At 40.8% G+C, this 24,001-nt stretch overlaps 1 protein-coding gene across 3 annotated transcripts in view; it reads left to right on the top strand.

Annotated features, from left to right (window-relative positions):
* Positions 1-24,001, top strand: part of LOC112248683 (netrin receptor UNC5D-like) — a 215,583-nt gene that overhangs the window by 157,120 nt on the left and 34,462 nt on the right. For all 3 annotated transcript variants that reach the window (XM_024417918.1, XM_024417919.1, XM_024417917.1), the window contains exons 3-5: positions 16,714-16,857; positions 17,554-17,657; positions 23,480-23,660. In XM_024417918.1, coding sequence (XP_024273686.1) covers positions 16,714-16,857; positions 17,554-17,657; positions 23,480-23,660 — 429 coding nt within the window. The remainder of the gene's footprint in view (positions 1-16,713; positions 16,858-17,553; positions 17,658-23,479; positions 23,661-24,001) is intronic.

Genomic DNA, 24,001 nt, shown 5'->3' with positions numbered 1-24,001 from the left:
TTCTCCTTGTTGCTTTGTTCTATAGTTCTCCTTGTTTCTTTGTTATTTAGTTCTCCTTATTTCTTTGTTCTATAGTTCTCCTTGTTGCTTTGTTCTATAGTTCTCCTTGTTTCTTTTATTTAGGTCTCCTTGTTTCTTTGTTATTTAGTTATCCTTGTTTCTTGGTTCTATAGTTCTCATTGTTTCTTGGTTCTATAGTGCTCCTTGTTTCTTGGTTCTATAGTTCTCCTTTGTTCTATAGTTCTCCTTGTTTCTTGGTTCTATAGTCCTCCTTGTTTCTTGGTTCTATAGTTCTCCTTGTTTCTATAGTGCTCCTCGTTTCTTTGTTATTTAGTTCTCCTTATTTCTTTGTTCTATAGTTCTCCTTGTTTCTTTGTTCTATAGTTCTCCTTGTTGCTTTGTTCTATAGTTCTCCTTGTTTCTTTGTTATTTAGTTCTCCTTATTTCTTTGTTCTATAGTTATCCTTGTTTCTTGGTTCTATAGTTCTCCTTGTTGCTTTGTTCTATAGTTCTCCTTGTTTCTTTTATTTAGGTCTCCTTGTTTCTTTGTTATTTAGTTATCCTTGTTTCTTGGTTCTATAGTTCTCATTGTTTCTTGGTTCTATAGTGCTCCTTGTTTCTTGGTTCTATAGTTCTCATTGTTTCTTGGTTCTATAGTGCTCCTTATTTCTTTGTTCTATAGTTCTCCTTGTTTCTTGGTTCTATAGTTCTCCTTGTTGCTTTGTTCTATAGTTCTCCTTGTTTCTTTTATTTAGGTCTCCTTGTTTCTTTGTTATTTAGTTATCCTTGTTTCTTGGTTCTATAGTTCTCATTGTTTCTTGGTTCTATAGTGCTCCTTGTTTCTTGGTTCTATAGTTCTCCTTTGTTCTATAGTTCTCCTTGTTTCTTGGTTCTATAGTCCTCCTTGTTTCTTGGTTCTATAGTTCTCCTTGTTTCTATAGTGCTCCTCGTTTCTTTGTTATTTAGTTCTCCTTATTTCTTTGTTCTATAGTTCTCCTTGTTTCTTTGTTCTATAGTTCTCCTTGTTGCTTTGTTCTATAGTTCTCCTTGTTTCTTTGTTATTTAGTTCTCCTTATTTCTTTGTTCTATAGTTATCCTTGTTTCTTGGTTCTATAGTTCTCCTTGTTGCTTTGTTCTATAGTTCTCCTTGTTTCTTTTATTTAGGTCTCCTTGTTTCTTTGTTATTTAGTTATCCTTGTTTCTTGGTTCTATAGTTCTCATTGTTTCTTGGTTCTATAGTGCTCCTTGTTTCTTGGTTCTATAGTTCTCATTGTTTCTTGGTTCTATAGTGCTCCTTATTTCTTTGTTCTATAGTTCTCCTTGTTTCTTGGTTCTATAGTTCTCCTTGTTGCTTTGTTCTATAGTTCTCCTTGTTTCTTTTATTTAGGTCTCCTTGTTTCTTTGTTATTTAGTTATCCTTGTTTCTTGGTTCTATAGTTCTCATTGTTTCTTGGTTCTATAGTGCTCCTTGTTTCTTGGTTCTATAGTTCTCCTTTGTTCTATAGTTCTCCTTGTTTCTTGGTTCTATAGTCCTCCTTGTTTCTTGGTTCTATAGTTCTCCTTGTTTCTATAGTGCTCCTCGTTTCTTTGTTATTTAGTTCTCCTTATTTCTTTGTTCTATAGTTCTCCTTGTTTCTTTGTTCTATAGTTCTCCTTGTTGCTTTGTTCTATAGTTCTCCTTGTTTCTTTGTTATTTAGTTCTCCTTATTTCTTTGTTCTATAGTTATCCTTGTTTCTTGGTTCTATAGTTCTCCTTGTTGCTTTGTTCTATAGTTCTCCTTGTTTCTTTTATTTAGGTCTCCTTGTTTCTTTGTTATTTAGTTATCCTTGTTTCTTGGTTCTATAGTTCTCATTGTTTCTTGGTTCTATAGTGCTCCTTGTTTCTTGGTTCTATAGGGCTCCTTGTTTCTTGGTTCTATAGTGCTCCTTATTTCTTGGTTCTATAGTGCTCTTTGTTTCTTGGTTCTATAGTTCTCCTTGTTTCTTTGTTATATAGTTCTCCTTTGTTCTATAGTTCTCCTTGTTTCTTGGTTCTATAGTGCTCCTTGTTTCTTGGTTCTATAGTGCTCATTGTTTCTTGGTTCTATAGTGCTCCTTGTTTCTTGGTTCTATAGTGCTCCTTGTTTCTTTGTTATTTAGTTATCCTTGTTTCTTTGTTCTATAGTTCTCATTGTTTCTTGGTTCTATAGTGCTCCTTGTTTCTTGGTTCTATAGGGCTCCTTGTTTCTTGGTTCTATAGTGCTCCTTGTTTCTTTGTTATATAGTTATCCTTTGTTCTATAGTTCTCCTTGTTTCTTGGTTCTATAGTGCTCCTTGTTTCTTGGTTCTATAGTGCTCATTGTTTCTTGGTTCTATAGTGCTCCTTGTTTCTTGGTTTTATAGTGCTCATTGTTTCTTGGTTCTATAGTGCTCCTTGTTTCTTGGTTCTATAGTGCTCCTTGTTTCTTTGTTATATAGTTCTCCTTGTTTCTTGGTTCTATAGTTCTCCTTGTTTCTTGGTTCTATAGTGCTCATTGTTTCTTGGTTCTATAGTTCTCCTTGATTCTTGGTTCTATAGTGCTCTTTGTTTCTTGGTTCTATAGTTCTCCTTGTTTCTTGGTTCTATAGTTCTCCTTGTTTTTTTGTTATTTAGTCCTTGTTTCTTTTATATAGTTCTCCTTGTTTCTTTGTTCTATAGTTCTCCTTGTTTCTTTGTTCTATAGTTCTCCTTGTTGCTTTGTTCTATAGTTCTCCTTGTTTCTTTGTTATTTAGTTCTCCTTATTTCTTTGTTCTATAGTTCTCCTTGTTTCTTGGTTCTATAGTTCTCCTTGTTGCTTTGTTCTATAGTTCTCCTTGTTTCTTTTATTTAGGTCTCCTTGTTTCTTTGTTATTTAGTTATCCTTGTTTCTTGGTTCTATAGTTCTCATTGTTTCTTGGTTCTATAGTGCTCCTTGTTTCTTGGTTCTATAGTTCTCCTTTGTTCTATAGTTCTCCTTGTTTCTTGGTTCTATAGTCCTCCTTGTTTCTTGGTTCTATAGTTCTCCTTGTTTCTATAGTGCTCCTCGTTTCTTTGTTATTTAGTTCTCCTTATTTCTTTGTTCTATAGTTCTCCTTGTTTCTTTGTTCTATAGTCTCCTTGTTGCTTTGTTCTATAGTTCTCCTTGTTTCTTTGTTATTTAGTTCTCCTTATTTCTTTGTTCTATAGTTCTCCTTGTTTCTTGGTTCTATAGTTCTCCTTGTTGCTTTGTTCTATAGTTCTCCTTGTTTCTTTTATTTAGGTCTCCTTGTTTCTTTGTTATTTAGTTATCCTTGTTTCTTGGTTCTATAGTTCTCGTTGTTTCTTGGTTCTATAGTGCTCCTTGTTTCTTGGTTCTATAGGGCTCCTTGTTTCTTGGTTCTATAGTGCTCCTTATTTCTTGGTTCTATAGTGCTCTTTGTTTCTTGGTTCTATAGTTCTCCTTGTTTCTTTGTTATATAGTTCTCCTTTGTTCTATAGTTCTCCTTGTTTCTTGGTTCTATAGTGCTCCTTGTTTCTTGGTTCTATAGTGCTCATTGTTTCTTGGTTCTATAGTGCTCCTTGTTTCTTGGTTCTATAGTGCTCCTTGTTTCTTTGTTATTTAGTTATCCTTGTTTCTTTGTTCTATAGTTCTCATTGTTTCTTTGTTATATAGTTATCCTTTGTTCTATAGTTCTCCTTGTTTCTTGGTTCTATAGTGCTCCTTTCTATAGTTTCTTGTTTCTATAGTGCTCATTGTTTCTTGGTTCTATAGTGCTCCTTGTTTCTTGGTTTTATAGTGCTCATTGTTTCTTGGTTCTATAGTGCTCCTTGTTTGTTTCTTGGTTCTATAGTGCTCCTTGTTTCTTTGTTATATAGTTCTCCTTGTTTCTTGGTTCTATAGTTCTCCTTGTTTCTTGGTTCTATAGTGCTCATTGTTTCTTGGTTCTATAGTTCTCCTTGATTCTTGGTTCTATAGTGCTCTTTGTTTCTTGGTTCTATAGTTCTCCTTGTTTCTTGGTTCTATAGTTCTCCTTGTTTTTTTGTTATTTAGTCCTTGTTTCTTTTATATAGTTCTCCTTGTTTCTTTGTTCTATAGTTCTCCTTGTTTCTTGGTTTTATAGTGCTCATTGTTTCTTGGTTCTATAGTGCTCCTTGTTTCTTGGTTCTATAGTGCTCCTTGTTTCTTTGTTATATAGTTCTCCTTGTTTCTTGGTTCTATAGTTCTCCTTGTTTCTTGGTTCTATAGTGCTCATTGTTTCTTGGTTCTATAGTTCTCCTTGATTCTTGGTTCTATAGTGCTCTTTGTTTCTTGGTTCTATAGTTCTCCTTGTTTCTTGGTTCTATAGTTCTCCTTGTTTTTTTGTTATTTAGTCCTTGTTTCTTTTATATAGTTCTCCTTGTTTCTTTGTTCTATAGTTCTCCTTGTTTCTTGGTTCCATAGTGCTCCTTGTTTCTTGGTTCTATAGTGCTCCTTGTTTCTTGGTTCTATAGTGCTCCTTGTTTCTTTGTTCTATAGTGCTCCTTGTTTCTTGGTTCTATAGTGCTCCTTGTTTCTTGGTTCTATAGTGCTCCTTGTTTCTTTGTTATTTAGTTCTCCTTGTTTCTTTGTTCTATAGTTCTCCTTGTTTCTTGGTTCTATAGTTCTCCTTGTTTCTTGGTTCTATAGTTCTTGTTTCTTGGTTCTATAGTGCTCCTTGTTTCTTGGTTCTATAGTGCTCCTTGTTTCTTGGTTCTATAGGGTTTCTTGGTTCTATAGTGCTCTTTGTTTCTTGGTTCTATAGTTCTCCTTGTTTCTTTGTTCTATAGTTCTAATTGTTTCTTGGTTCTATAGTTCTCCTTGTTTATTTGTCCATGTGTTCCTCTCCTGCATCTCCATTGTTCTGTTTTTCCACTTAATTGCTCCCATTTCTTCACCTGTGCTCGGCATAGCCGCGGAAAGTAGGGGTGCTAAAGGTTCTGCAGCACCCCCTGATAAATATATATATTTTTAAATGTAATCCCATACATTTTGTGAACTGGGCCTTTATTACTCCTGTGTGAGTGGACCAAAATAGTTGTCAGCAGTGCAGGTAGCAAAAATTCCCTCAGATCTTTTTGGTTTTAAAGCACAGACTTTGGAGACACACATTTAGTGCAATACCATAGGGCTATGTTGGTAACCAGATTGAATAGGCAAAGGTATAAATATAAAATACAAATAGTAGGTCTATATGTAGCCTATTAAAATATGTATGAAAAATGTGTTTATCTCATTCAGTTTCACACTCGCGACGCCTCCCAAACCTACTTGTGACCCCCGCAGTTTGAGAACCACTGGTGTAAGCAATATCCAGTCCTATCAGATCAGTGAAATAATGTACATGAGGGCAGATGGAAGGGAGCATATTCCTGGAATGAGACCTAGGAGCTAAGATTCCAGGACAGAGGAACACCATTAACATGTAACCTACAAACAGGCAGAAAACAGTAAATAGGCAGCAAACAGACCACAAACAGGCAGTAATCCTGCTGCAAAGAAGCAACAAACAGGAAGCAAACAGACAGCATACAGGCTGAAAACAGGCAGTGACACTACTTCCCCTCAGCAGTGACCTCAGTCTCACCTCACGCTCAACTCTCCTATATCATGAGTGTTGGATTGCTTTTACCATTATGTAATGGGCACTAAAGCAAGGATTGATGTTATCTTTGCCCCTGTGTGACACTGTTAATGGTGTTGTTAACTGAATGTGCCCAGACAATACAATACACCTCACACACATACCGTACCCTATACAGAATAGGCTCCTTAGGGGTGATATAACTTTATTCCATGCCAGACAGGACTGGGTGTATTGAGGCCTGTGTTCTATTTGTACAATATATCCCTTTTGTTGGTAGGTACTGAAACCATCACATTTCTATCGAGTGCACCTAGAGGTCTGTCATGGGCTCAGATGGCTAAGTCCACCTGAGATCTGTCTGTGCCGGACACTTTCTTGACATGTTCAAATAGTGGACTCAGTCTTTCTCCTCTCAAATGTTCTCAGGGTGCATTTAATGGGCAATTGGAGCACAACTAGGGTTTTGCATTGAGGTTTTGTTGCCACTAAAAAGTTAGCTTGCAACAGGGTATTGGCAGAACAATTGCTGCAATGCAACAAGGCGCTGTGGCTTTTTCTAGCAATAGTTTGTTACGAAAACCTGTACTGTGATTTTTTTTTAGTGCCCGCAACTGTACTGAACATGGGCTTGCCTATCCATTAAGGCATTGCATACACAAGTCAATTCATTCTATTGTTTACATTTCGGAACCTAGTCAATAATCATTCACTTTAGGTTCAACCCAGGACATCCTTGAGCAAACACGGCTTTCAAGCAAACAAAACAAACATAGTAGTGAAGTCACGAATTCTGAAGAATAATAAAAACCCTTTTCCATCGCCCACTGAAAACAGTATTACATCGCTTCCCTTACCTAGCCACAGATGGAGATGAAACTCAACTTGAAAACTTCTGTTCCGATATTTCCTGTACGAGTGGTTGCATTTGCAATTAGGTAAACGCTTTCCCCCACAACTATTGCAGCATAATGCCCTTTTGGCTCACTTGCTAATTCTCTCTGCTTATAATGCCATGGATCCAAACAAGCTATTAACGGTCTGTGTTTCTTTTGTCAGACTTTTGATTTCGTTTTAGCAAGCTTTACATTGGATATGATTTTGTTGTTAAGAGGTAAAGAGGAGAGTTGGCTCTGTCAGTGTTGTTGGCCTCTAATTCCAGAGTTAAACAGTGGGCATTGGGCCTAATGGATGTGGCAGGCAATAGCCTTATCTGGATAGAGCAGCCTATCTCTCTGCAGTGAGGAATAAAAATGGTGCATTATAAAATATCATGTCCCCAAATGCAGGAAATTATAATTTTTTTCTAGCAAGCTTAAAGCTTGAATCGTGTGTGTGTGTGTGTGCGTGCGTGCACATGCGTGCACATGCGTGCAAGCTCGTGTCTGTGTGAGTGGTTAGTGTGTGTGTGTAGGTGGGAAGAGGTTGTCTGATTTTGTTACGGTTTTCTAGGTGTGAAGGATAGTCAGACCAAAATGCAGCGTGTAGATTGCGATCCATGTATAATCAACAAAACGTAAACACGATTCAATACAAACACTACAAAACAAATAAACGTAATGAAAACCGAAACAGCCTATACTTGTGTCAACTAACACAGCGACAGGAACGAAGACACTAAGGACAATCACCCACGACAAACTCAAAGAATATGGCTGCCTAAATATGGTTCCCAATCAGAGACAACGATAAACACCTGCCTCTGATTGAGAACCACTCCAGACAGCCATAGACTTTGCTATATAACCCCACTAGCTACAATCCCAATACATACACACCAAAACCCCAAGACAAAACACACCACAATACAAAAACCCCATGCCACACCCGGGCCTGACCCAATACATGAAGAAAAACACAAAATACTTAGACCAGGGCGTGACAGATTTCGTAATAGATTTTCTGTATTAATGCATTAAGTGCCCCGTCATTGTTTTATATAGGCCTATTTTTAAACCGTGCTTGCCTTGTATGATCATTCTTTCTTTCTACCCAAAGGTTGTGCTAATGTGCTAATGCTGTTTCTCTCCTCGACTGAGAGGTAAGGGTTACATCCTCAATTGTGCTCCTCATCCTCAAAAGTGTTTACATTTACCATGGCTGCCTTGGTAGACTGGGATACACACGTGCGCACCCACCGATACAACCTCAACTGCAACAAGTTAAGAACTCCTTAATGGGTAGACATTGTTGATAGTTTAAATTATTGCGGTAAGATCGGGTCAAATACATCACCCTGCTTCTCATTTATCTGTGGTTAAAACGTCTCGATTTCTACACACGTTTTATATGCCAAACCCTCCAGTGCCTCCCCTGTGAATAACTTTAGCAGGAAGCAGAAACACGGGTGTTGCCAGAGGCCAGTCATGGTTCTCTTAGAGGGTTGGATGATGTATTAAGAGGGAATGAGGAGGCTTGGTGGAGACAGCAACATGCGCACTGTGCAGGTGGAGCAGCAATGGCTAGAGCACTCCATGGGGACTTTCTGACTTTGTAATACCAACGTACTTACAGTGGACTCTGGAAGTGAAGTGTAGCCCCATGAAATGGCTCAGTGAAAAGGCTTATATTGCAACCCAATATAAGGAATAAGGTGCCATTTGGGATTTAGTCTTATTTGATAATCCCTAGCAGGAAGATGTAGCATCCGCTGGTTGGTTAATAGATCAAAAGCGGGATCCAGGCTCTTCTTATGCTCTCCCTCCTGTCCAACTCACAGCAAAAGCTGAGCCATGGCAAGACAACAGAGCAAATCCATAGGAAGAACAGATTAGCCTTGCTTTGTCCCCTCCAACTATGCTCCCACCACCCTAACCTCCATTCCTATTTCATGTTTTTCGGCCAATCGCCATGGCTTAAGTCATTCTTTTTATAATTCTGCCTTTTGGATCGCTTTGTCACTTGTAAAACCACTTACATTTTTTTTTTAAAGAAAGAAAAGTTGGGTGTAAGAAATCAAGAGGGTTTAGTTTAATATGTCCTGTCAACGGTGCTCTGCCTGTAAACAAAAGGGGTGACATGACAAAGTGCCAAATGTTCGGGTCTGTCTCTCAGGCACACCACCTGTCGTGGACGGTTAGTCCTCAAGGAAATGTGCCTCTCCGATGCTAGAGATATCGGGACCTGCTAACTCTCATTAGCATATTACTCAGTGATGTTTTTTTTTTTTTTTTAGGGGGGCTTCTGTGACATCATTAGTAATGACCTTCTCTGCTATCTCTTCACCCCATGCTCTGTCAATTGCCATATCTTTGCAAGGGAGTTATGAATTATGTTTGTGTCTCACTACACATTGTGACTGGTGCTGGCTGGCTGTAGTAGTGATTGGAGAACTTTCAAAGAATCTACTTGTCCCTTAAGGATATAATCATGTCTACAGAGATGTCTGTTAATAAAAAAACATTTCCCATCAGAATTTGAATTTGTTTGGATGATAGCAGTGGACCGAGTTCCAACAACATTTGTGCTGTAAAATCAATTTGGAGACTAAAGGGATATACTATTGGCAGTCATCGCAAACTGAGCCGACGGAGATCCGTTTGCGTCGCTCTCTACTTAGTTCTACGTACATTTGTGCGTTTTGAATATTTTTAAACGTGACGCAAACAGACCTCCATCGGCTCCATTTACGTAGACTGTGTAGAGCCCTTAACAGGTGGCTGAGGTTGTTTGTTAGCATCATTGATACACAAGTCTTTCTTCAGAGCCATAATGTAGACCGTATTCCTAATTGTGGCGATGAATGTGTATCTTGAGTAATTTTCTGTATCTCACCCACAAGCAACAGCATTATCTGGACGGAATCCAGATATTAAAACGGAATTCGACAATATAAAAAATTGTATTGGAATTAGTAGCAATCAACTAAATGTATTGAACTTATTAGATGTTTATTTTATTTGCCCAAGATGATGATAAGACATGAACAAAATGCATAAGTGATTGTATATTCCTTTGAGGCAACGGCGCAGGACAAACAGATTTCCCGCATGGAATGGCCTTCATTTCTCAGAACTAGAATAGACTGACGAGTTTCAGAAGAAAGTCCTTTGTTTCTGGCCATTTTGAGCCTGTAATTGAACCCACAAATGCTGATACTCCAGATACTCAACTAGTCTAAAGAAGGCCAGTTTTATTGCTTCTTTAATCAGACAACCGTTTTCAGCTATGCTAACATAATTGCAAAAGGGTTTTCTAATGATCAATTAGCCTTTTAAAATGATAAACTTGGATCTGCTAACACAACATGCCATTGGAACACAGGAGTGATGGATGATGATAATGGGCCTCTGTACGCCTATGTAGATATTCCATTAAAAAATCAGCCGTTTCCAGCTACAATAGTCATTTACAACATTAGCAATGTCTACACTGTATTTCTGATAAATTTGATGTTATTTGAATGGACACAATGTGCTTTTCTTTCAAAAACAGGGACATTTTTAAGTGACCCCAAACTTTTGAACGGTAATGTATATCAAATCAGTTCTCTAGGTTTAATTATTATGTGATAAAACTGATCATGTAAACATTAGTTAACTAGGAAGTCGGGGCATCACGGAAAATGTTGAGATTACACAGTTATAATTTTCCGAATATAACTCTTCAGATATTTTAATGTCTAATCAATTGGTCTTCTATTAATGAATTATTACCTCATCAGTTCTCATTACTGAACATCGCAAACCCTTGGATATCTGCACATACCTTAGTTTCCATAATGAATCAGCAATATACAAATTGGCTAAATGATTTATTTACTAACTAACTAATCACAGAAATACATACAAAACAAACAGTAGATATTGGTTACTAACAATGATCGAAAAAACCCTAGTGGGGTATGCCGAAGAGATGGCTTGGTAGACAAAAGAAAGGGGTGGGGACTGAGAAAGAGTGGGAAAGACTAAATGATTTCACTACACACAGTCGATAATTATATTCATTGATATGCTAATCTTTTGCACATGAACGTCCACTCATTCCAGAATAATTGGAATGTATATATTTACGACCCATGTTGTTGTTGTCTTCTCTGTTGGAATCCTCAATCATCCTGTAGAGTTCATCAGACTCTCTGGTTAACTTTCCCAGAAGTCACAATGTATTTTGTGGTTGTAGGTGGTTAGAATGGTTACTTCAGAGTACCATTCAAAAATGTTCTCATAAAATAGATGCTTCAGCAGTTGTCGGTATTCTCGTTCTAGACTTATGTCATTTCTAGCTGCAGACTAGTTATTATACGTCAAAGATTTGCTCTTATTCTGTAGTGATCTATAGTCTCAGATTTTAACCATTTCCAGCTGTGTAGCCAAAACTACAGCTGTATTATCTCCGTAGCCAATCCAACTTGGGGACTCTGTCCCGGCGTTCCCTGACTTTAATGTATATTTCGTAGGAAGTGGGTTTTATCCTCTGTTGAAGAAGGGGAGATTCTATGACGCCTAATGTGATGTCTTGGCTCATGGGGGTATGGCCACTGACTAGTTAATCATTATAGGAAAATCCGTACTCTCATTTAGAAGGTTAACATTACATGACATATTTCACAAATAGTTTCATGTTTAGTCACATATGTTTCACAATGAATATATGTAAACCTGACAGCTGGGAAATGTACACTTTAAGAGATACAGTTACAGTGCCTTGCAAAAGTATTCAGCCCCCTTGAACTTTGCGACCTTTTGCCACATTTCAGGCTTCAAACATAAAGATATAAAACTGTATTTTTTTGTGAAGAATCAACAACAAGTGGGACACAATCATGAAGTGGACCGACATTTATTGGATATTTCAAACTTTTTTTAACAAATCAAAAACTGAAAAATTGGGCGTGCAAAATTATTCAGCCAAAAGGTCGCAAAGTTCAAGGGGGCCGAATACTTTCGCAAGGCACTGTATGTGTGTTTCCTGTGCTTCATGAGATCACCAAATGAAACAAACTTGTCATGACTGCCTCTTAAGTGTCCACGGACCATTCCCACATTCTCAAAAGTAGAAATATTGTTTAGTTCTCCCATTTTGGGAATTAGGAGTTTTGAACTAAGGTAAGCACTTTGTTCTGGTAGACTCTTTCCCTCAATACTGCATGGCAGATTCAAATCTGAAACCTGTAATAACAAAACGGAGAAGACAGAATTTGAAATAAATAAATAAATGGAATTAAGCAAAAAATAAAACCGATTCTATAGGGCCCTTATTAATCCATCCATTTATATATATATTTGTTTTTATTTAACCTTTATATAACTAGGCCTGTCAGTTAAGAACAAATTCTTATTTACAATGACAGTCTACCAAAAGGCAAAAGGCCTCCTGTGAGGACGGGGGCTAGGATTAACAATTAAAAATACAATTAAAATATAGGACAAAGCACACATCACGACGAGACACCACAACACTACATAAAGAGAGATCTAAGACAACAACATAGCATGGCAGCAACACATGACAACACAGCATGGTAGCAACACAACATGACAACAACATGGTAGCAACACAACATGGTAGCAGCACAAAACATGGTACAAACATTATTGGGCACAAACAACAGCACAAAGGGAAAGAAGGTAGAGGCAACAATACATTGCGTGAAGCAGCCACAACTGTCAGTAAGAGTGTCCATGAAGATAAATGGAGATAAAACTGTCCAATTTGTGTGTTTGTTGCAGCTTGTTCCAGTCACTAGCTGCAGAAAACTGAAAAGAGGAGCGACTCTGGGATGTGTGTGCTTTGGGGACCTTTAACAGAATGTGACTGGCAGGATGGGTGTTGTATGTGGAGGATGAGGGCTGCAGTAGATATCTCAGATAGGGGGGAGTGAGGCCTAAGAGGGTTTTATTAATAAGCATCAACGGGTGGGTCTTGTGGCGGGTATACAGAGATGACCAGTTTAGAGAGTATAGACTGCAGTGATGTTTCCTATAAGGAGCATTTGGTGGAAAATCTGATGGCCGAATGATAATGACCATTTAGCCGCTCGAGAGCACCCTTACCTGTCGATCCATAAATTACATCTCCGTAACCTAGCATGGGTAGGATGGTCATCTGAATCAGGATTAGTTCGGAAGCTGGGGTGAAAGTGGAACGATTACGATAGAGGAAACCAAGTCTAGATTTAACTTTAGCCTGACGCTTTGATATGTGCTGAGAGAAGGACAGTGTACCTTCTAGCCATACTCCCAAGTACTTGTATGAGGTGACTACCTCATGAACATTGAGAAAGACGTGGGGTATAGGATCGAGCCTTGGGGTACTCCCTTGGTGACAGGCAGTGGCTGAGACAGCAGATGTTCTGACTTTATACACTGCACTCTTTGAGAGGTAGTTAGCAAACCAGTCCAAAGACCCCTCAGAAACACCAATACTCCTTAGCCAGCCCACTTATCAAAAGCTTTGGCCAAGTCAATAAAAATAGCAGCACAACATTGCGTAGAATCAAGGGCAATTGTGACATCATTGAGGACATTTAAGGTTGCAGTGACACATCCATAACCTGAGCGGAAACCAGATTGCATACCCAAGAGAATACAATAGACATCAAGAAGCCAATCAGTTGATTACTGACAAGTACTTCCAACACTTTTGGCAACATAGAAATAGGCCTATTACAGTTAGGATCAGCTTGATCTCTCCCTTTAAATAAAATATGCACCGTGGCTGCCTTCTAAGCAATGGGAACCTCCTCAGAGAGGAGAGACAGGTTAAAAAGGTCAAAGATAGGCTTGGCGATGACAGGGGCAGAAACCTTAAAGAAGAAAGGGTCTAAACCATCTGACCCAAATGTTTTTTGGGGGGTCAAGTTTATGGAGCTTCTTTAGCAGGGCAAAAGCAGGGCAAAACATTGTAGAGGGGCAGGGGAAAAAGAGGGAGGAGAATCGGGGCTAGTTACATTAGAAGGGGTGGGAGATGAGGAAATGTTGGACGGGCAAGGAGGTATTGCTGAGTCAAATAGGAATCCTGTGCTCCTTGTCAGTAACAATGACATCATCAACATTAAGGGACATGGGCAGCTGTGAGGAGGAGTGTTTATTCTCCAGGTCTTTAACCATTTTCCAGAACTTCTTGGGGTTAGACCCACAGAGAGAGAACTGCTCCTTAATTAAAGTAACTAACCTTGGCCTTCCAGATAGCCTAAGTGCACTTATTTCTCATTTGCCTGAATGAGAGCCAGTCAGCCTGAGTGTGCGTGTGCCGAGCCTTTCGCCAAATGGAATTCTTGAGGTGGAGTAACTCTGCAAGATCACGGTTGAACCAGGGGCTGAACCTGTTTTTAATTCTCATTTTCTTTATGGGGGTTGTGTTTGTTTAAAATACCACTGAAAATCAAAAAATAAGGTCCAAGCGTTTTTGACAGCTGATTCTATACCAATTTAGGCCAGGTCATGAAGGAAGGCTAGCTCATTAAAGTTTTTTAGCAAGCGGCTATGACAAAAAGTGAAAAGAATATGGCATCACGACAAACCTGCCAAGAGAGGGTCACCCACCAAAGCTAATGGACCAGGAAAGAAGAGCATTAATCAGAGAGGCATCAAAGAGACCAAAGATCACCCTGAAGGAGCTGCAAAGCTCCACAGCGGAGATTTGAGTATCTGTCCATAGGACCACTTTAAGCCGTACACTCCACAGAATTGGGCTTTACGGAAGAGTGACCAGAATAAAATCCTTTGCTTTAAGAAAACAATAACCAGACACTTTTGGTGTTTGCCAAAAGGTATGTGGGAGACTCCCCAAACATATGGAAGAAGGTACTCTGGTCAGATGAGACTAAAATTGAGCTTTTTGGCCATCAAGGAAAATCCTATGTTTGGCACAAACCCAACACCTCACATCACCCTGAGAACACCATCCCCACAGTGAAGCATGGTGGTGGCAGCATCATGCTGTGGGGATGTTTTTCATAGGCAGGGACTGGGAAACTGGACAGAATTGAAGGAATGATGGATGGCGCGAAATGCAGGGAAATTCTTGAGGGAAATCTGTTTGACTGGGACGAAGGTTCACCTTCCAGCAGGACAATTCCCATAAGCATACTGCTAAAGCAACACTCGAGTGGTTAAAAGGGAAATATTTAAATGTCTTGTCATGACCTAGTCAAAGCCCAGACCTCAATCCAATTGAGAATCTGTAGTATGACTTAAAATTGCTGTAAAAGGTGGCTCTACAAAGTATTGACTTTTTTTGGGGGGGGTGAATAGTTATGCACGCTCAAGTTTTCTGGTTTTTTTTGGTCTTATTTCTTGTTTGTTTCACAATTAAAAAATATTTTGCATCTTCAAAGTGGTAGGCATGTTGTGTAAATCAAATGATACAACCCATCCCACCCCAACATCCATTTTAATTTCAGGTTGTAAGGAAACAAAATAGGAAAAATGCCATGGGGGGTGAATACTTTCGCAAGCCACTGTAGCATAAAGCTCAATAAAAAATGAAACAACTTGGGGCTAGCCATTGTAAGTTCAGAGTCGCTCGCTCAACAGTGCGTGTGTGCTGGAGGCAAACGAAAGCTTGGGAGTGTGGCGGGGGTACCTGTACCAGACAGGGGGAGACAGGCCAGGGCAGACGGTGAACAGATCGCCAGGTGGAATCCAAGCAGCAGTGCAGCAGGCAACAGGAGTAGGTGTCACACCCACTTGGGAGAAGCTTTTTTCTGGAGGCAGATTCCTTGTAGAAAATGCCAGGGGATGGTCTCTGAACAGCAGGAGGGGGCTTCAAAGGCCTCCAGTTCCAGGTTGGATGGTGTTTTCAGCTTTCTGTTTGTTTGCCAGAGCATTTGCTGTATAGCTTGGAAATAGGAATCTTTGGTAGTTCAAATCCTTCCCGGTAATTTTGTCCAAAATCAGGTTGTAGGTTTTGATTTGGAGTGAAGGTTATGTTGTGGAGGGTAGTATACTGTATATGTCCTTGCCAAAAAATATACCTTCATCTTAATCTAATCTTTTGTAAAAAAAAACATGCTGAAAATTGCGAGCTCACATGCAGCTGTCTCTCTCACATTAATATATGTTAATATCCACATTAATATCCATGTTCCCTGCAGTTATTTAGTGTGGAGTTGAATTGTTATTTATTCAAAACTCTGATATGCTGTGCAGTAAATGTGCTGTTATGACTCAATGAGCATGTCAGATTAGGCTGCATTTATCATTTATTGTTGTGTGCAGGAGAGGAGAGCGGGGTGGGGGGTGTTAAGAGACTCGGCCTGTGTCCCAAATTGCACCATATTCCCTATATAGTGCACTACTTTTGACCAGAGTAGTACACTATATAGGGAATAGGGTACCATTTTCTGTCATAAACCCCCCACATTGCATCTTTTCTTTAATCCTGTGTTTGGGAAGCCTGCAGGCTATCGAGACTGAAAAGGAGGAAAGAAAACACACATGGCAGATCCCTAAGCCCATGACTCAGATATAAAATGGAAGCCTTTAACAATTCTAAACTGTGTGACAGGTCTGCATAGATTTCAGTTGGCGTGTTTTGCGCTGCGCCGCTAAGAGGATTTCAGAATATGGGAGAGTCCATTCGTACAGACACACTTTAATGTGCTTGTTCTAAAAAAATGTGCTGCGTTTGCATTGTGCTAGCTGTGCTTGTGTCACTGTGGTATATGTACTATTATTGTGTCATGGTTACTGTACATACTAGAGTATTCTTTTGAAGCGGGTCTGATGTTAAGCTTGTTAGTGGGGATTATGTTGCTTTAGGCAACTATTTTTCTTGTTCGCACTATTTTGCATCACGCACAACAGAATCCTAAGAGAGGCCTAGGGGACTGCCTATTTCATCTGTGATGCATTTTCAATACCCAGCATAGAGTAAAGGGAGAACAGAATAACATTAGACACACTGATTGGAGCAGTGTGTCAGTCCACCATAAAAACCAAATGTATTTTTAAAATTGTATTTTGGGAAACCATTGATCAATACTACCAGACAGACTCTAAATATTTGATCAGATCCCACCCTCCTCCCCTTTAAATATGTTGTGAGGATCTCTCAACTATGGTTAGCACATTCCACGGACTGAGAACTAGAGGTCCTGTAAATGTTCCTGGCACTTGTGCTGTGATCTCTAAATAACACCTGATCTAACAAGTAAGATCACTTATTGGCTGTTTCTTTCCACTGTGCAGGTCTGAAGGTGCGTGAGGTGCTGATCAACGTGTCCCGTCAGCAGGTGGAGGACTTCCACGGCCCAGAGGACTACTGGTGTCTGTGTGTGGCCTGGAGCCACCTGGGCACCTCCAAGAGCCGCAAGGCCACGGTACACATCGCATGTGAGTAGCCTACATAGCAATGCACATTTTAGTTTTTGCGCTGGCGCTAACATACTTGATTCAACCAATCAACAAGCCTTTAGTTTAATCAGGTATGTTAGTGCGAGAGCACAGAACCAGGCTTTGGAAACACTGACCCATAGAATTAGAATGAATAGAACAGGTGTCTCCATTCAGGTCAATTTTGCCATCATGGGTGGACTGGTGGCCATTTTGAGTGTTGCCTGGAGGTTGCCGGTAGAATTGCCATGGTTAGAGGTTCGATCCTCATCCTACTCATTATATTTATATGGTAATACCACAGTCTCACATTACAGTGAATGGACAAAACTGCACTGCAGGAGTAAATAGATTAAAGCAGAGTGCAACGTAGAGAAAAAATGATGTCCTTGGCATATACTGTAAAGCTTCATGGGCATATTATAAAGTATATGTACTCATCAGCCAGTGCAGTCTATCCTCCAAATGACCTTGGGAACCTGCAGGCAGATGAAGGAAGGAAGGAAGGAAGGAGATGAGCTCCCAATTCATCCATCCCCCCAGCCCGTTTCTCACTCGTAAGGTTGATACTGTGTCCAAACCAAGGGCAGGGCCAGGCAGGGAGAGTGGCAGTGGCAAGTGGTGTTAGTGATGGGGAGATTGAGGGCAGGCTGGACATGGCACGGACTGACAGCACGGTGTTCTCTCCCCACACAGACCTGAGGAAGAACTTTGAGCAGGACCCCCAGGGGAAGGAAGTGCCAATCAAAGGGATGATCGTGCTGCATTGCCGCCCCCCAGAGGGAGTGCCCACGGCAGAGGTAAGACCCCAGCTTCCCAGTCCTTAACACTTAACACCCCTCCAACAAGATGAGAGCCTCTCTGTGCAGGGGAACAGCTTACCTTACACTCCAGGCTGTTGAAATACTCTAGATTTGAACATTTCAACTCTTTGCAGCAAGGGGAAACTGTCTGCTTTGAAAATATATTTCTTCCCACTGTGTAAATGGGAGAGGTAGGCATACACTACACACTATGATTTGTTATAATGACAATGTTGTTGTTGGATGCACCTATCTTTTGTTGATGTTAATTGCTGAAAAAGAACATCGCTCCAATTTTAATAATTGTAATGCTTCTAGTTTCTTACAGTATATGCAATGGGTACATGGCCCATGAGCACTATGCACATGTTAATATAGTTTGATGTCTATTAATTGAGTAGCATTTTGATCACGGGTCAGTAGTTCAATCAGATTTCAACCAAAAAACAGATGAGATGTTTGGGGTTTTTTGACGTTGAAAAGAACCCCAGGCTGTAGTGACGCCACATCACTACGATGCAGTACCTTAGACCGCTGCGCCACTCAGGAGCCCACGCCTTAATGTGAGATGAAACACATTGAACTGACTCAGCCTGGGTTCCAATTTCTATGACACAAATAAATACTGAAAAATTACAGGGCTCCGTCCCCTATTCCCTATATAGTGTACTACTTTTGACCAGGGCCCATGATGCACTATATAGGGAATAGGGTACCATTTGGGACGAACTCGCACAGGGTGAGTGTTTCAAATGTAATTGGACACAAATGGTGAAAAAAACACATTGGATTAAAAAAAAAGAAAAGCACACTGGCGTGCTGCTGTGCGAGTATTTGTACTACATGCTATTTTCATTACTGCTTTTGATTAATTTAGCCTATTTAAGTGAAACTGTAGAAAAGGAACTAAACTTAGCTTGTTAAACTCAGTGTTATTCCATTGTGGAAAACAAAATGGATATTACCTTCCACATGTAATTGCATTCCTTTCATGTTAGTTTCTCCCACAATACACAAACTTTACTGTTCACATCAATCAAAGGGAGTAATTATAAATGGGTGAATTGCTACTTTTTGGGCGTATAAAGAATTCAATGTTAGCCACCTTGATGGGGAGTATTTATGTACTCCGTTGAATTCATGTTTGGGAAAGGTACTCTATACTTAACTATATTATATTATACTTAGCTATATAAGTTAGCATATAGCAGCACCCCCACACATTCAGCCTTATGTGCCCTCATGCTTCTAATTCCCTAGCCCTGCTCCCTCTGTTGTTTCCTCACAGTTCCTCCAAGCAGGGCCGGATCTAGCCTTTTGGGGGCCCTAAGAGAGATTTTGGTCGGGCCCCCTAGCAGCTGGGGGCTGTAAGCGGCTGCTTATGTCGCTTATGCCTGGAGCCGGCCCTGCATCCAAGGCGGCAAATGATGAGCCAAGCAATTACATTCCCAAGCTTGGTCAGGCAGTGTAGTGAAGAGCTCTCCCTGCTCCCTCTATTTATTTCCTTAAGATAAGACAGATCTAGGTGGAATAGGAATGTGCTGCAGCCACATTGCTCAGGTGAGAAGAGGTAGCATTTGGGATGCAACTTGGAGGCAGGCCAGCTACACAACCCCACTTTGTGTTCCCTTATCTTTTTTGATTAACCTCCTGGCTGGTGACCACAGCAGCGGTGGCGATAGCTCCATCACAGCCCTCCCCTGTCTGTATGTATGTCAGGTTCACACAGACATGAACACACAGAGGCAAGTTCAAAGCCTTTGATTTGGCTCAATCTGTGTGTGCGTGCTCGTGGATTACTAACACATTTGATGGTGGCATCCAACACAGTCTTCAGTAAGCCCCCACGTTATCTTCCTGTCCCTGGGGCTTGTCTTTCAGAGTCGTTTAATCCATGTAATTGTCTTGATCAGATATACAACAATTTAAAAAGTTACCCCACCCACACTGTCACCGGCTACGCCACTGGCATCTACGGACCTTCCATGGCTCCTCAGCACTGTTGGCTGAAGGGGAGCACTACGAACTCTGTGTGTGTCCCAAATGGCATCCTATTTCCTAGTGATTGGGGGGAAAAATGTATACAGTTACATATTGGGATATTATTGTTGACGATATATTGTATCGTTTTGACAATATTGCAATATTATTTTTACGCTAGTTGGCTATACCTGCACCTTAACTCATTCATAGCTTGTTCTCCATGTTCTTTTAAAATACAGAGCCAATTTGTTTTCAGCACTTTTTACATTTGATTTCTCAGCCATATAGTGAACATTGAATCGTAATAAAATCACAGTATGGAATCCCAATACATATAGAATCATGAGAATCGCAATACATATCGTATCGGCACCGAAGTATCGTGATAATATCATTTTGTGAGGTCCCTGGCCATTCCCAGCCCTACTATTTCCTACTATTTGACGACTAATGTAGTGCATTTCTTTTGACTAGGGCCCATAGGGATCTGGACAAAAGCAGTTCACTATATAGGAAGTACGGTGCCATTTGGACACACCCTGTGAAATCCTCAGAGAATCAGCCATGACTCGATGACTCAGCATTTCTATGCTCTTACCTGTTTAAAAACTTTAGAGTGCTATTACCTGCTTAAGCACTTTAGAGTGTGTCACCTTGAAACTACAGTAACTCCACAGGAGAGTAGGGAACAAAGACCCAGTCGTGCGGTAGTGTCACCCAGAAAAGAAAAGCTGCACACTCTCAGAGCCAATGCAATACATTTATCAACACTTCCACAGCTATGCTGCTGAGTGTCACCCACCCATATGTCTCTAAAGGCGTCTGCGTGCTAGGTTCGGATTGCTCCTAACGTCTGTGCCTCGCATACTCCCTAAAAAAGGCTGCTTGAAAAATGAGAAAAAAATTGCAATAGTCCTGTTTGTCTCTGTTGAGATGCCGTAACCAGTTTACACTTCCTCAAAAATAGTCTGAATTGATATAAGATAGGTCAAGAAATATGTAATGAATTTATCATTTTTGGTGCACTATTTCTCAATTGAAAAAATGTGCATGAAAATGAGTAATCTCTCATTGAACGACAACAAACATAATTGAATAATCTTTACTGTTGACCAATCACCGATGAAGCAGCGTAGACTTCTGCTACCAAAATGTAGCTTGCCTCAAGAAAAAAATGTGTGTGCACAAACAGCCGAAAAAAACTCTTGCCAAAGACGAAAATGACTTTTTTTTCACAAATTGTTGTCATAATATACACAAACTGTTTTGGATTGGAAGCATGAGGAAGCCTTACTTGTCACCCACCCACCCAGGTCTCTGATTGTATCTACGCTATATATACAAAAGTATGTGTACACCCCTTTCAGATTAGTGGATTCGGCTATTTCAGCCACATCCGTTGCTGACAGGTGTTTAAAATCGAGCACACCACCATGCAATCTCCATAGACAAACATTGGTAGTAGAATGGCCTTACTGAAGACCTCAGTAACTTTCAACGTGGCACCGTCATAGAATGCCACCTTTCCAACGAGTCAGTTTGTCAAACCTCTGCCCGGCTAGAGCTGCCCTGGTCAACTGTAAGTGCTGTTATTGTGAAGTGGAAACGTCTAGGTGCAACAACGGTTCAGGCACGAAGCGGTAGGCCACACAAGCTCACAGAACGCAACCGCCTAGTGCTGAAGCGTGTAGCGCGTAAAACATGATCTGTCCTCGGTTGCAACACTCACTACCGAGTTCCAAACTGCCTCTGGAAGCAACGTCCGCATAAGAACTGTTCATTTGGAGCTTAGTGAAATGGGTTTCCATGGCCGAGCAGCCCACACAAGCCTAAGATCACCATGGGCAATGCCAAGTGTCAGCAGGAGTGGTGTAAAACTCGCTGCCATTGGATGCTGGAGCAGTTTAAACGCGTTCTCTGGAGTGATGAATCACGCTTCACCACCTGGCAGGCTGATGGACGATTCTAGGTTTGGCGGATGCCAGGAGAACGCTACCTGCCCCAATGCATTGTCAACTGTAAAGTTTGGTGGATGAGGAATAATGTTCTGGGGCTGTTTTTCATGGTTCAGGCTAGCCCGCTTAGTTCCAGTGAAGGGATGACATTCAATGACATTCTAGATGATTCTGTGCTTCCAACTTTGTGGGAACAGTTTATGGAAGGCCCTTTCCTGTTTCAGCATGACATTGCCCCCATGCACAAAGCAAGGCCCATACAGAAATGCTTTGTCGAGATCGGTGTGGAAGAACTTGACTGCACAGAGCCCTGACCTCAACCCAATCGAACACCTTTGGAATTAATTATTACTCCGACTGTGAGCCATGCCTAATTGCCCAACATCTGTGCCCGACCTCACGAATGCTCTCGTGGCTGAATGGAAACAAGTCCCCACAGCAATGTTCCAACATCTAGTGGAAAGCAGAAAAGGGGGGGACCAACTCCATATTAAAGCCGTGATTTTGGAAAGAGATGTTCGATGAGCAGGTGTCCACATACTATTGGTCATATAGTGTATCTTTATCTCAGTTTGACATGGCGACAGCTAATCTTTCTGGGGTCCAAACACACAACGAAAATACATTACAGACATAAGACTTTACTGTCACCCACCCAAGCCTCTGGCTCCTCTCCGCTCCAGGAGATTAGAGGTCCTCCCTTGCCCACAGTCCTCCCAAGCCCCAGACCCCCACAGATACACACAGCCTCAACCTGAAGAATATGACCATCACTCCATTGGCTCAATCTTCATCATAATGAAATCACAGGACCCCCTTGTGTCTGTGTGGGGGCCCTGGAAACCTGCTGTCTGTCAAGCCTGTAACACTGATAACCGCATCCTAATTGAAACAAATGTGCCAATTAGGTAATTCATCTCTCACATCCTCCGCCACACACTTACAGGGCTAATTTGTCCCGCCACAGTTTCTCTTCTTCCTTCTGCCGGGCGTATCTTTTCATCATTACCCTAAGGCTGTTAGCAGCGGCAGGCGACAGCCCGGGAATGTAGAGCAAGTGCTACAGATCAGCAGTGAGGGCCAGGCAGATTGTGCCACTCTTTAATTGCCTCTTTCAACTTGCAAATTTCCCCTGATCAAATTGAAATAAATACATGAGGAAAATACTCTTCTGCCACCGCCACTGTCGCGTCATCCAGTCGGCTCTCATCCAGTGATACATTGTTTTAATCATGGAACATTCGAGTAAATTCCCAGTCTTTTCCCCCTTATCTTTTAGCTTTAGTACATTAACTGCTTGCCTCTGATGCCACCCTGCTAAAGGGTATCTTTTAATTGCACCTTGGAATCCAGAATCCAATGAATGTGTTTTCCAAGGCTTGTTTAAAGTGAAGGGAATACAGGCTATTCCCAGTTCTACTCTTTCTAGGTCATAAATGTATAGTCTTCAATGACATCAGATTGGTGGTAGTTTAGAGTAGCCCTGCTGCAGTGAATACAGTAGGCCTATCCATGAAAACATTTTGTGAGTATGGGGGTGTGTTTGTGTGCGCCCAGTGCAGTGCCATAAGTGTGCACGTTTTTTCCAGTTCGAAAACACTCCATGCGTTTGTTTTGCACCCTATAAATCCATCATTTCTTCCAGTGTGAATGCAATTTGCAAAAGCAGCGATGCAGCTCCATATACCAGGGTATGAGCAGTAAAGCATCACTAAGTTTGTAATTCATAATTCGTTTTCCTCTCTGTGTCTGTGTTGCTGGTAATGGGGATGGCCCTCCTCTGACTGCCTAATGGCTGTGGTCACGTGATTGGGTGATGTGGTTTGGTTGTATAGGTTGTGTGCTATAATAAGTCTGTAATAACTCTCTCACTCTGGGCAGGTGGAGTGGTTGAAGAACGAAGAGCTAGTGAGCTCCCTGACGGATGACAACATTGACACCCGAGCTGACCACAATCTCATCATTAACGAGGCACGACTGTCCGACTCGGGAAACTACACGTGCCTGGCCAGCAACATTGTGGCCAAGAGACGGAGTGCCACAGCCACTGTGGTTGTTTTTGGTAAGGCTCCGGTCGCGGCTTCACCCATTAGCTGACTGTGTTTGTCTAATGTAGACCTCGTTTCCCAGACACAGATAATGGAGAATCTTCATTGAAGATGTTTTGTGCGACAGTAGGCTTAATCTGTGCTAGCGAACCAGCCCAAAGTGTTTAAGGTGCGCCTCAGATCAAGTTGCTGTGTGTTTCATGCCCCCACACAAATGAATGAGACCCATCTCTGTGTTTTTGTTTAAGAAAAGATGTTCGATTTTTATTTTTTTATTTCACCTTTATTTAACCAGGTAGGCAAGTTGAGAACAAGTTCTCATTTACAATTGTGGTTTACAATTGGTTTACCTGCT

The sequence above is a fragment of the Oncorhynchus tshawytscha genome, linkage group LG04, assembly GCF_018296145.1.
Source record: "Oncorhynchus tshawytscha isolate Ot180627B linkage group LG04, Otsh_v2.0, whole genome shotgun sequence".
NCBI classification, from domain to species: Eukaryota; Metazoa; Chordata; class Actinopteri; order Salmoniformes; family Salmonidae; genus Oncorhynchus; species Oncorhynchus tshawytscha.
Note: the sequence above shows the minus strand (reverse complement) of the source record. Positions and strands in the feature narration are given on the sequence as shown.